Source organism: Phocoena sinus, chromosome 13, assembly GCF_008692025.1.
Source record: "Phocoena sinus isolate mPhoSin1 chromosome 13, mPhoSin1.pri, whole genome shotgun sequence".
NCBI lineage: Eukaryota > Metazoa > Chordata > Mammalia > Artiodactyla > Phocoenidae > Phocoena > Phocoena sinus.
This window is the reverse complement of record NC_045775.1, coordinates 23,474,548-23,487,076: the sequence shown is the minus strand read 5'-3', so window position 1 is coordinate 23,487,076 and position 12,529 is coordinate 23,474,548. Positions and strand designations below refer to the sequence as shown.

The window sequence follows — 12,529 nt, the reverse complement described above, 5'->3', positions numbered from 1 at the left end:
GACGTGTGTGGTCTTGGACCTCACTTCTCTCAGCCCCATTGCCCATCTATAAAACAGAGTTGATGTGAGGGTGAAATGAGATGGCTGCTCTCTGAAACTTACTAACATAATTTCTGACCCCTTTCAGTGCATTCCTCTAAGCCATTTTGGAGAAATGCTGCAAAAGATGTATCTGGGTACTAACCAATTCAGTTCTTATCTCTTTAGATCAGATGTGGGAGAAAAGTCCAAAACTCTTTTCTAGGTACTCAGAAGCCAGCACTTCCAACTCAAATCTTTGGAAGGCAGAAAGAAGAGTGTTTCTTTTAGGAAGGAGAACGTAGAATGCCCATTCTGTTCTAGTGGCAGGAACAAATGGGCTTCACCCAAAGGCAGCACCTGTGGATAAAACAGTAGAGCGGTCTGGAAACAAAAGTCTGCTGTGGCCACTCAGGACAGTTATTTCCTTAAAGTGTGTGAAGAGGGATTGATACTAAAAGAGGGTTGAAGGAGGGTCGCATGCTGGAGGTGATGTGGAAGAATCTACAAAGCAAATAGGCTAAAAAAATGCTTCTGCTACTGTTGCTTCCTTTTATTCTTTCTCTTCTTCCTCCTCTTCCTCTTTGTGAAATCAGTCCAGGTGGTTTAACAATTACTGTCTGAGTAGCAAACCAGCCCACCCATGGTATAGCATGGCCTCCTGAGGCCAGGCAAAACTGGCTTCAGTTTCAGATTCCATCATTTGCCCCTCTGAGCCTCAGTTGTTGCATATGTGAAACAGCGATGGTAATGCTTATCTCAGAGAGTCACTGTGAACTTATGTGGGTTAAGAGCCCAGCATGGTGCCTCACCCTTGGAAGCTGCAGAGGAAATTCCCTTCCTTGCCTCCTCCCCACACTCAGTCTTGCTACGTGTCTATCTCCTAAACAGAACTGATTCTCAAACTGATTACATTTTTTTAACAGAAAAAGCTTTGCCTGCCTTAAAACGTTAGCAAATAGTGATTGAGTTGGGGATTTCTGGGAAGAGCTGCATAAGAGCATGCAGCCTGTGTTCATTTGATTTGTAGATATATTATAATTACTTTTCATCCCACAAAACCCACTTGGGGTACTGTTAAGCAAAGGAATAATGCTGCTTTTGCTCCTTTTCTCTCAACCCTTCTTTCTCTCTTGCAAATCAGAAACATTAATCCTTTGTGGCTCCCTGGACTCTTAGTTATGGGAAAACTCATCACCTAGCTTTTTTTTTTTTTCCTGAAAATAACACAATTGTCAAAACTCATAACTTCTGAGTGCAGTTTCAACACTCTCATTGATAAGGCAATAACCCAAGCAAACAACATTAGATGAAATTACAAGTCGGAACATAAAGTAGAGTGGAGGCATTATTTAAATGAGATGAGTTAAAGTTCTCTGTAAAGTTGCACAAATTCTGATAAGCAGAATAGACTTTGGATAGAGCTATTAGGCCAAGCCATTAAGTAGCCTGGCTTCTAGTTCATCTCCCAGAGATCTTTCGCATGGCTTAGGTCACAAGATTCGGACTTCTTCAATCTGGCTGCCCTTGGTAGAAAATGTGCAGTGAGGTCCTGAGGTCAATTCAACCTACTTGTGACTCAGTCTTTTTTCCCCTCATTTTCCAGCTGATGTCATGAAAGCCTTTTATGAATTTTCTTTTATAAGCAATATGAGTGACAGCTAAAAGACACATCCCAAGGGCAAAGATCGGTGTTCTCTTTGTCTTTTCAGGTTCCCGTCAGAGCTCCTTGGAGTCACCAGCAAACCTGCCTTCTCTTCCTCCTGATTCTTTTGCCTGGAATCTGACCTGGATAATGAAAGATTCCTTCCCTTTCCTGTCTCATCGCAGCCGATATGGTAAGTATATTTTGATAGTTATTTGTGATGTACAGTCACCATCTCATAATTAAAGAAGTTGTGAGTTTCAGCTTGTGATGTATGGCTTGTCGGGGAGGAAGTCTTTTGTACCCTTAGTCTCCATTGACACCCAGTTTAAGACCATTTCCCCCAGGACTGGCTTCTCCAGACTGACAGCTGCCTTATGTATCCTGGAGGAAGCCAAGGGCTTTGTTGCTGCCATATCTCATCCCCCCAGCCTTTATGTGGGTGGCATTCCTGACATCCCCTTACCAGTCATTAGATGTAATGCTTATTTGCATTTTGACTGTAGCTTTCTAGATACAGGGTTCTAACCCATGAGTGTTTCTAATAGTGATCTCTTGAAGAGAGGATTGTTATTATGAGGGTCTTCTGGGGCCCCTCAAGTGATTTCCTTATGTTTAGGTACCTCCTTAAAAGTACCCAGACGTGTTCCTAGGTATTATTTTCAGTTCATTTGATTCTGCAACAACCTCAGAGGTAAGGAGGCCAAGTCCCATTCCATTTTTAAAGATGCAGAAATTGAGCATAATAAGATCATACAAAGTGGATTTTCTAACTACAAAAGCAGAATTCTTCCCTTCACTTTTTCTCCAAGGGAGCTACCTATGCAGACTGCTAGGCTGAGGCCATATTTACATGGTGTAGCATTCCTCATCTTCCATGTTCATCCTAATAGCTCACAGGAGCTGGCCTCTGCAGAGGAAAGGGGCAGGTTTGGAGGAGAGCTGATGTATTTCAACTTGGACATTTTTTTCTTCTCTTGAACTCCTTTAGGGTGAACCCCATGAGGGCAGGCACAAATCTGTTTGCTCCCCACTTTATCCCATCACATAGAAGAAACTCAGAGGCTTGTGCATGATAACTGAATGCAGAGGTCTTCAGGGATGGAACTCACTCATCAGGCCTGATTCAACTAAGTATTTATGAACCTGGTATACACTGAGCTCTAGATTCCCTTCTGGGCATATTTACCTATTCCCGCCGCTCAGTCTCTGCCCTTGGGCCTGAGCTTTTTAAAGTGCACCTAACAGACCTTCCACCTGCTAGTGTCCCTCTTTCGTAGAGCAGTGAGTCTTGGTTCATATTAATTGTACATTCATTTCAAACTTAAAAAAATAAATGCATGAAAAACCCTAGGGCAGTTTAGAATTGTACTCTGCTGGGATGTTTCCTGCTATACTGCTAAGCCTCCCCGGTTGCACGGGAAGATCAGTAGTTGTCAGGAGATTCCAGATAAGAATTACTTCTTGATTTTATTTAAGCCAGACACTGAGTATCATCTTAGGATAAGGGCAGGTGTTTATAAATAATTGAAATCTTGTCCTTTATACTGTTATTGCTTTGTAAAACCAGATTTGTGATAGAACCCATCTTTGGATAACGTTTTTTGAATTTGCTCTCAAAGTCATTCAGTATCTACACAACTTCTATAAAATGCAGAATGTCCAAAACAGGCTGGTCTGCCTCCTGCATGACACAGAGGACATTGCATTTGTTCTCTCTGAAACATCTAGAAAGAGATTTCAGGTTGAAAGGAGAAAACCACCAGAGCTTATTTAAACTGCTACATGCCCACTGCTTGGCTCTGATACACCTGTTTCCTCTCCCTGGGCCTCACCTATCTCATATATAAAATGAGGGTGGGGTGGCATGCTCCTTGGGCAAAGGAACAGATATGCAAGACTCCTGGGATTCCTTTCAAATGCTCCTTTTAGCCTAGAAGCCTCATGATTTCCCTTCTTGGCAGAGGAGGGAACCCAAACCACTGGTCAGGCCTTGCCGAAATGCTCAGTGAGGGTGCCAAAGTCAGCACCATCATTGCTACCGATTCACAGGGTGAGAATAGATGATTCTTGGTTGGTGGCTCCTTGACTGAGTGCAGTGGTAATCTCAGAGCCTTTTCATCTCTTCCTGTATTTAATTCAGCTGAGACTCATAAGGACCCACCTGTCCCCACCACCACCAGTGTGTGCCTAGTTCAGTGCCAAATGTTAGAGGTGATACAGAAACAAACGTAAGTGAGACTTGCTCCTGCTCTCTCAGAGCTTATTGTCCAGAGAAACAATCCTGTAGGGAGCTCAGCCCGTTGCCACAAAGAGCACCTCTGGGGCACTGAGGTTGAAGACTAGTCCTGAGACACACAGCAGAGCAAACTGAGACTCCTGTTCTCTTAAAGATGTTTGCGGGGCTCAGCCCATATCTCTCTATGAACCAAAGAGGCCAGCAGGCTCACTGGTGGTAAATCCACACCTTTCAACTGCCGCAAAAGACATTTTAAGAAATGTTAACAACTTCATTAATTTTAAGACCTCAAACTTGGGCAGAGAAATTTGACTGGAAAATTGCCACCTGAAGGGATGGTTCTTCAGACAGTGAGAAGTAACCAAGACTCAGCAAGTCAATGCGGGCCCTGAGTGGTGGAGCTTGGTGCCTGGCTGGCTGTCTTCACCTGCGTTCTGGGGTGGAGGTGGGCGGGGACATCTGGAGGGGGAGGTAGGAGAGGGCGGCAAAGGTAGGAATCAACAACCCGACCACAGGCATCATGATAGACAGTGGTGGGCCATCCCTCTCAGGCAAGCTTGTCCAGTCCTGAATTGAGTATGACTTTCTTTTCATGGGTGTTTTATGAGAAGAGATGAGGTGGAGAGAGACTAATAAGATTTACTCAACCCAGTCTGTAATTATCTGCTTGAGGAAAAAATTTGACCTACCTTTTTAAAGTCTCCCCATATTTCTTCTAATTTACGTTGGGGCCTTTTATGTTGTGTAAAATGTATTTTCTTCAATGGCATTTGGTATCAGATTCCAGCTGTTTCTTGTCTCTTGTCTTGAATGACGGGAGCCTGCTAATTTCATCATCAACAAGCAGAGCTGCACATTCTTCCCCCAAGGCTTTGAAGAAGCTGGGCGGGGGGCGGACATCTAAAGAAAGAATTTGTTTCCTTTTATCATCCAGCTCTGATGCCTTAAGACTTATTTATAGGCTTGGCTAAAGGATTGGACTCCAACTCCCTACCCAGATAAAAACCTGTTTTATTTGGTAACTGCAGGTAGCTAAGAGATTGAGGCCACTGGGGGTTTTAATCACTTTGAGTTCTAGAGCCACAGAAGCAGATGATATCCTGCCCATCTTTAATTCATGTTTGCCTATTCTGGGTGTATGAAGAATCAGATCACCTTTTAAAGTAGAATAACCAAAGTTTCTACCCAGATGAGGCAGAGAAAGAGGATTTTTTTATTTATTGAAAAAAAAAAAGTTTGATACTTTGCAAAACTCTTCCATGCCCCCCTTTCTCACTTAAGCTTGTCATAAAATTGTGGTGAGTGAAAATTATTTTATATCCCACTTTTATAGAAATGTAAATTGAGGGCTGAAGACATTTATTAACCGTGCTCCCAAGTTATGGAGCTGGTGAGCATTAGGGAAGACTGAACCCAGATTTTCTGACTTCAAGTCTAGTGCTCTTTCTACCACATCAAAAAGTTAATTCAAAGATGAAGTCCCCACTCTATGGAGAGGGCACTCATTCCCTGGACAACCTGGTGTTTGGACTGAATGACCAATCTGATATCCAAGATGTGGGCAGCTGTAGGACCAAGGCTTGATGTCCCTGGATTGAGACTATCCCACGTAGGCCAGGTAATTCACCTCTTCCTAGACATGGATGTAGGCCCCCCCAGGCACTATGGGCAGTCTTGCCTTCCCTACCATAGACTCTGGTCCCTGCTATGTGTTCAATATACCCCTAGTGTCCATGAATGTGTCCTTATTTTAAAATAGGGTCTTTGTAGATGCAATTAAGTTGAGTCCATACTGGATTAGGGTAGGCCCTAATCCAATATAACTGATGTCCTTATAAGAAGAGAAAACAGAGATACAGACATGACACATAGGATGAACACCATGTAAAAATGGAGGCAGAGATTAGAATGATGCATCTTCAAGCCAAGGAATGCCAAGGATTGCCAGCAACCACCAAAAGCTAGGGAAAGGCATGGGACAGATTCTCCTAGAGCCATCAGAGCATGGTCCTGTTAACGTCTTGATCTCAGACTTCTGGCCTCCAAAACTGTGAGAGAATAAATTACTGCTATTTGAAGCCACCCATTTTGTAGTGTTTTATTATGACAGCCCTAGTAAACTAAGGTAATCCTTCATCCCTCCAGTCCTCCAGTGTCCAGAACATTGAATCCTGGAAAAGAAAGATTCCTCCTAAAATCTCAGCATCAGGGCACAACAAAGCCATTGTTGGACTTTAAATAAAAGTTCTATTAAAACTTTGTCTGCTTTCAAGCCCATTGGGACCCATCCAATTCAGGGACTGGTGCTTTTGGAAACAAAGAAAGATTAGACTTTTTAATTACTTCCCCTGCTGATGCTACCACCAACACCAGTCTTGTTAATGTATCAATTTCTCTGATTGAAAAGACTGGGTAAATTAAATCTCTCTCTCAAAAAAAAAAAAAAAAAAAAAAACAAATCAACCTACCACAGAATCAAAAATGGAAAACAAATAAGTCCTCCAGCCCCCCATGGGATTTGCTTCATAGCTCTGGCAGGAAGTCAGTTTGATCACATTTCTGAAATTACATATTTAATGTGGCTGGCCGTGATCTGCCATTCTGCCCTCAGAAGCCTGGTGTCAGTGAAAAGCAGCTCCACAAGGAAGCATCCCTTGTGGACCACTGTCAGGGCTGAAAGCTTTCTTACCAATTCCTCTGCCCTGATAGGCCAGACCTTTTTGTGTTCTCTTCCCAGCTCTGCTCCACTGAGCTGGGAAGTCAAGTTCATTCCTAGCCCTTGCCTCTGTATTTTTATCTACAACATGGTAAGCACAAGGCTCTGCACGTATTCACCAAAAAGGCTGAGTCCCAGAGGGGACAGCAGTCATACAAGACCGAGAGCAGGGAACATCTGTTACCCTGAGGACCAGTGACCTGCTGGGAACCAATGAACTCAGTCTGTGGAAATCAAGTGAAAAGCAGTTGGCTCAGGTGTTTCAAGGAAGTACTTGTTTAAAATGCTCCACTGGATCACATCCCTTGCCTTAAAAATAGAGACATATAGACCCACTCAATAAATAACAAGTTATCTCTATGTTAATGGCAGACTGAGTGAGGAGAAACAGAAAGGAAACAAGTCAGATTAAAAGATAATAAAAGAATGATTGGGCTACCCTGGTGGCGCAGTGGTTGAGAGTCCGCCTGCCGATGCAGGGGACACGGGTTCGTGCCCCGGTCCGGGAAGATCCCACATGCCGCAGAGCGGCTGGGCCCATGAGCCTTGGCCGCTGAACCTGCGCATCTGGAGCCTGTGCTCCGCAGTGGGAGAGGCCACAGCAGTGAGAGGCCCGCGTACTGCAAAAAATAAATAAACGAATAAATAAAAATAAAAGAATGATTAACTGACACAAAAGCAAGAAAAACAAGTCAAAAGAGATCCATTTAAAATGACTGTCACAGACAAACAGGGAAAGGAATTGACAAAAGGGAAAGAGAGATGAATGGGGGAACAGAGACAGAGACAGACCAACAGATAGACAATGTCTAAAGGATCACTCAGGGTTGTGTGGTCTCCTGGCCTTGTATTCTTCCTCCTAGTAACATGGTCTCAGCTCTCACACCTGGGCAGGTGGCTCCCTAAAGCTTGCTCCAATCTTGAGCAACCTCTTCCTGAGGGTTGTTTCTGCATCCCTACCTATCTGCCTGCATCATTTCCCCCTTAGTGTCCAGAGAATGGGGTAATGTATATAAACATTCTCTGAGCACCAACTGTATGCCTGGCTCTGCTGTAGACATGGCCGTGATAAATACAAATAGTACAAGGAGCTCTTGAGGAAGAGGCAGACATGCCTGCTGTACGGCAGGTGCAGTAACAGAGGCGTGGCCAAAGCTCCCTGAAACACAGGGAGGGAAAGACAGTTCTGCGGAGGACTTAGGAAGGCAGATGTTCTGGAGACAGACACTGCTGAGCTGGGCCTTGGACCCCAGGCACCACTGAGATCAGTGAGAAGGGCTTTCCAGGCAGAGGGAATGCATGTGCAAAAGGGTGTCCAGGAACAGGTCAAGCCCAGTGACACAGGGTAAAGATGAGCCTGGAGAAACAGTTACTTCTGGGTGTACTAAGGGTTTAGATATGATCTTACATGTGAAGCATAGGTTGGAAAAGGAAGGGCAGGAGGGGAACCTGGGAGAGATTCTGGCTATAAGGTGAGAATGACTTGGTTGCCCATGTGGGAGAGTCCAGCTTGAGTAATTGAATAGATGGAGATCCCATTATCAGAGTAGGGAGGAAGAGAAACATTTGGCAAGGAGAGATGGTGACCGCGACGTCTAGAGGGAGAGGAGAAGATGGTGAGATCTTTGTTGAACAAGTTACATTTGAAGTGTGTTCAGGACATGCAAGTGAAGAAGGCCAGTAGAGAGTTGTAAATCCATGTCTTGGCTTTGAGGAGAGAGGTGTGATAGAGAATGATTAGCATAGGCTATGGTTGAGACTGTGATTGGAGGTTGAAGACCCAGAAGGGATCCAGAAATTTGCATTTAAGAAGTAAACAGAAGAAGAGGAGCATGACAAACAGAGATGAAGAAATAGGAAAGATGGGAGGAGAACCAGAAGGTGGAATAGCCACAGAAACCAAATGGGTAAAGAGTTTTACATGTGGGAGTCACCAACAGTGTCGAAGCCACCCAATGAACAAGGACTGTGAGAAGGCCTTTCCTCACTCTGGTAAATACCCTTTCTATTTTACATACCTCCTCCTTCCCCCATGTTTCCTTCTTTCTCATTCCGTTTTGTCCACAGTTAATTTGTTTTTCCTTCCCTTGAACCTGTCTCCCTAGATTCTACCTGCTCTAGCTTGCAAGGCCCAGCTCAGTCCCTGCTTCTATCTCAGAGCTTTTCCTGAGTACCCAGGCTACCCTGAGTCTCTTTCACCTTGGAATTTTTCTTACGGAAAAAGTTGATGGAATTTTTTGTAACACTAGGGTGGTATCATCCCCCTCTTGAAATCTGAGAACATTCTGACTGTTTCCCGAACATCCCAAATTCTCCAAGAATCCCACAGTGTGACACCAACTCCACAAAACCCTGGACTCCCCAGATGTTTCTTATGACTCAAATTACTTTCCTAGTTTGTATTTCATCCTTTTTATGGCCCAAGTGTAAACTAGGTCACATAATAAAGCAATCATGGATGAGTCTAATTTATCCAACCTAAGGTAGAGAAGATGATAAGTGTCACTTTTATCTATCTATCTATCTAATCTACCATCTATCTATTGTACATCCACTCATCCAGTGGGTGTCTACAGTTTGCCAAGCTCTTTGCACCTGCCCCTCATAGAGATTCTAGCCTAGTTCACTTTTATCATAGGCCTAAGATGGTCCTAAATGTCCATCTGAATGGTGCTGCTTAAATACTTGTATGATTGTTTTGTATATATGTGCAATACCCCTGGGTCTGATGGACCATCAAACCTAATAGGAAGGTTTACCTGGGAAATAAGGCTTTTAAGCCTGTGGCATTTGTCAAGACTTCTAGAAATGTATGCCAAAATGAGGACATTTTACCGTATGTAAATTTCAAAATAAATAAACAATCAAACATTAAAAAAATAAAATCCTTATTCATTCTTTAAAAAAAAAGAAATAGTCTGCCTGTTATATTTAGTAGAGCTTCTTTTTGGAAACCATATAGTGAGCATTCACACCCCACAGCTGGTGACCAAATTAACCCCAAATTAGAACAACCTGCAAGGTCGTAGCCCTCACTGTTCCCATTTTTCTCACTAGGGAAGGTTATATAGTGTCTTTCCACAGCACTTTGCATGTCTGATGTCACACTTTTCTTCATATCTTAGTATGTGTGGCCCTGAATCATCATGATTCCTAGACTATAAGCTCTTAGAGGTCAAGTAATCTGCATCTTGTTTTCTTTGCATCCTCAGTACTTACACCAGTATTTTGTACTTGGTTGGGTTCTTAATAAACATACACTAGATGAAATTGCAACATGTGCTGAACAATCCAGGGGCAAACTAGGAGTATACTTGAGTCTCTCAATTCCCAATCTGGAGCTTTTCTGCCCCTGAGGATCTCTATTTTAGTAAAAGGTATGGATGTTCCCATAAACCCTCTTATTCCTAAAGTTATATTAATTGGTTTCAGGAAAGACGTGTGTAAGGGGAGAACAGTTCCTGGCCTGGGCATATTTTCATTTAGAAGTCAAAGCTGTGTCTTTAACTACTTTGGGTAGGTTGTTTGGTTGTTTGTTTTTGTTTGGTTGTTTGTCTGTTTCCCCCTCAATCTAAAAAAGCATGTTTAGCAGACATGAGTGAGCTGGGAAATTTTTGTTTTGACAGCTTTGGGACATCTGAGATATTGTATACAGAGCATTTCCAACCAGTCTAGAAAGACATGTGTCCAAAACATATGCAGGAAAATGACTGATCAAGAGTGAGAAAAATGAGAGGAAATCCTCTTAAAATGAAATGTTTTGTCAAGAACAATCTCAGGTGCAAAACTTCATGTCAGAAGAGCCCTCAGATTAACAAGACTTTAACTCGCCCATTTGAGTAAATGCCTAGAATGATTTGGTCTGTGAGAAATTCATGGAGATTGTGAGCTGTCAGGGCCCACAGCAGTCTGGTCAAACAGCCTCATCTTACAGCTGAGGAAACTAGGCACAGAGAGGTCAGTGATCTGCCCAGGGCTAGTGGCAGAGCTGAGATTCACACCCAGGCTGCCTGCTTGGCAGAGCCCCATCTAACCCTCCACAGCAGACGCGTGGGTAATGGCTCATAGTTCCTCAGTACTTGGGCTGCAGAGAATTTCCTCACATGTTACTTCTGAGCATTGCTTTACTCATATCATCACTTTAATTCCTTAGATCTCTGTCAGCCCAGCGGGTTCATGCTGCCCTAAGGGTTGCATCAGTGTAGGGTCCGTACCATCCCAGTGTGGGTAAAGTCACATCCAGGCTCAGTCTAGTTGCCTCACCATCACCTGGAGAGCTTCTTAAAAACAAGATTCTGGGGCCTGGGGACTGTAGGATTAGGTATGAGAACCACAGGTCTTTCATTCACCTCCTGGTTGCCTATTTGAATCTCCTCTGTTACATCCAAGCAAGACATATCCCAGCCTCTGTTTGAACAGTGGGGAAGAAACTCAAGTTGGGATTGAGTTGTGGAATTCATTCCCAGCTCTGATTCTTATGAGTGTTATTACCTTCAGTGACTCAAGCCACTATCTTTGATTCTGTTTGTCAGCTGAAAAATGGGAATGGTCATGATTCCTAATTGACGGCATTACTGTCAGGACTGACTATGAGGACAGAGTTCCATGTGCTGGAGCACAGATGCTTCACTAATGCTCTCTGAAGAGGATCAGACCCACTCCAGTGAGAAGCCAATAGCCTGCATTTTGGTGGCATGGCTCTATTTGCTAGAAAATATTTCCTTAACATTCTTTAAGTCCCTAACTTTGTCCTCTGGAACCTGAAAGCACTTTACCTTTAACCATGATACTATCTGAGCTAGAATTTAATGCTATGCAGTCCAGCTTCAAAATTCATACAACTACATAAAAATAAGCAATACTAGTTCCCCACCTCCCTGGAATAACCTCATTCCTTCCTCTATTCTTAACAAACTTCTTAGCTAAACCTCTATCATCTGTCAAAATCCTTCCACCCTTCAAGATGCAGCCCAAAAGTTGTCTCCTCCCTGAGCCTGTGATCCTTCAGGCAGAAGGTCTCTCTTGTTCTGTGTCCTCCCGGCTTCACCAGGTCTGCTTATCATGAGAGCCAAGTGTGAGTAAGTCCATCTCTCCCACTAGATTGGGAGTTTCTGAAGGTCACAGGGTTTGTGCTAGGGAAGCCTGTGTTTTGAGATTGGCATCAGGGAGGAACCTCGTGTTCACCTCCAACACACAGGAGATCCTCACCAGAAGAGACAGAAGAGTAAGTGGGGAGGACCATCTTACATGTTCTGAGGTCAAGGCTTCCCAGGACCTACCAAGGCTTCCCAGGGGCTACCACACTACTCAGAGCTCTCCTCCAACCATCTGGTTTCAGGAATGATCTCATCTGGGTGGATGTCATGCTGAGCAGTGTACAAATTACCAAGGTTTTCACCATGCTCTCTGGAGCTGGCCTCGTTCTGTTAGAGGTACCATGTTCTGCATAAATGCTTCATGGAAATTGTAGGCAGAAAACTGGACTGGAAGTCCAATCTGGATTTTGGTCTTAGCTTTCTGCTTCTCCAGACCCTAGGCCATTCCACTTTGGCCAAGTCACTTCACCTTCCTGAGCCTCAGTTTTCCCATCTATAAAATGAGGAGGCTGTTAACTTCAGAAGTTTAATTATTTTCAATTTTCTGTTCTGGGATGAAGAGCCAAGTCCCATTTCTTCAATCTGTAATATTGTTATGGCCACAGATAAGAGAAATGAGAATTGAGCTTTCTGTGCCAATCTCCCACCATTCTGGACATGCATGCACACACATCCTCTGCTGAGATTGTCTTCCGAGGCTGCATTTATATAATTAATTGATTGAAGGAGACTTGGCCCTTCTTCGCTGCAGCTTGATTATAAGTGAGCTAAACAGATGTCTTGAATTGGGCGATTGGTTCCCAGATGCATTGTAG

General features: G+C 43.6%; 1 protein-coding gene across 1 annotated transcript in view; it reads left to right on the top strand.

Annotated features, from left to right (window-relative positions):
- The window catches only part of ALK (ALK receptor tyrosine kinase), a 742,496-nt gene that overhangs the window by 223,950 nt on the left and 506,017 nt on the right, over window positions 1–12,529 (top strand). The window contains exon 3 of the mRNA XM_032653286.1: window positions 1,742–1,856. Within this exon, the coding sequence (XP_032509177.1) occupies window positions 1,742–1,856 (115 nt within the window). The remainder of the gene's footprint in view (window positions 1–1,741; window positions 1,857–12,529) is intronic.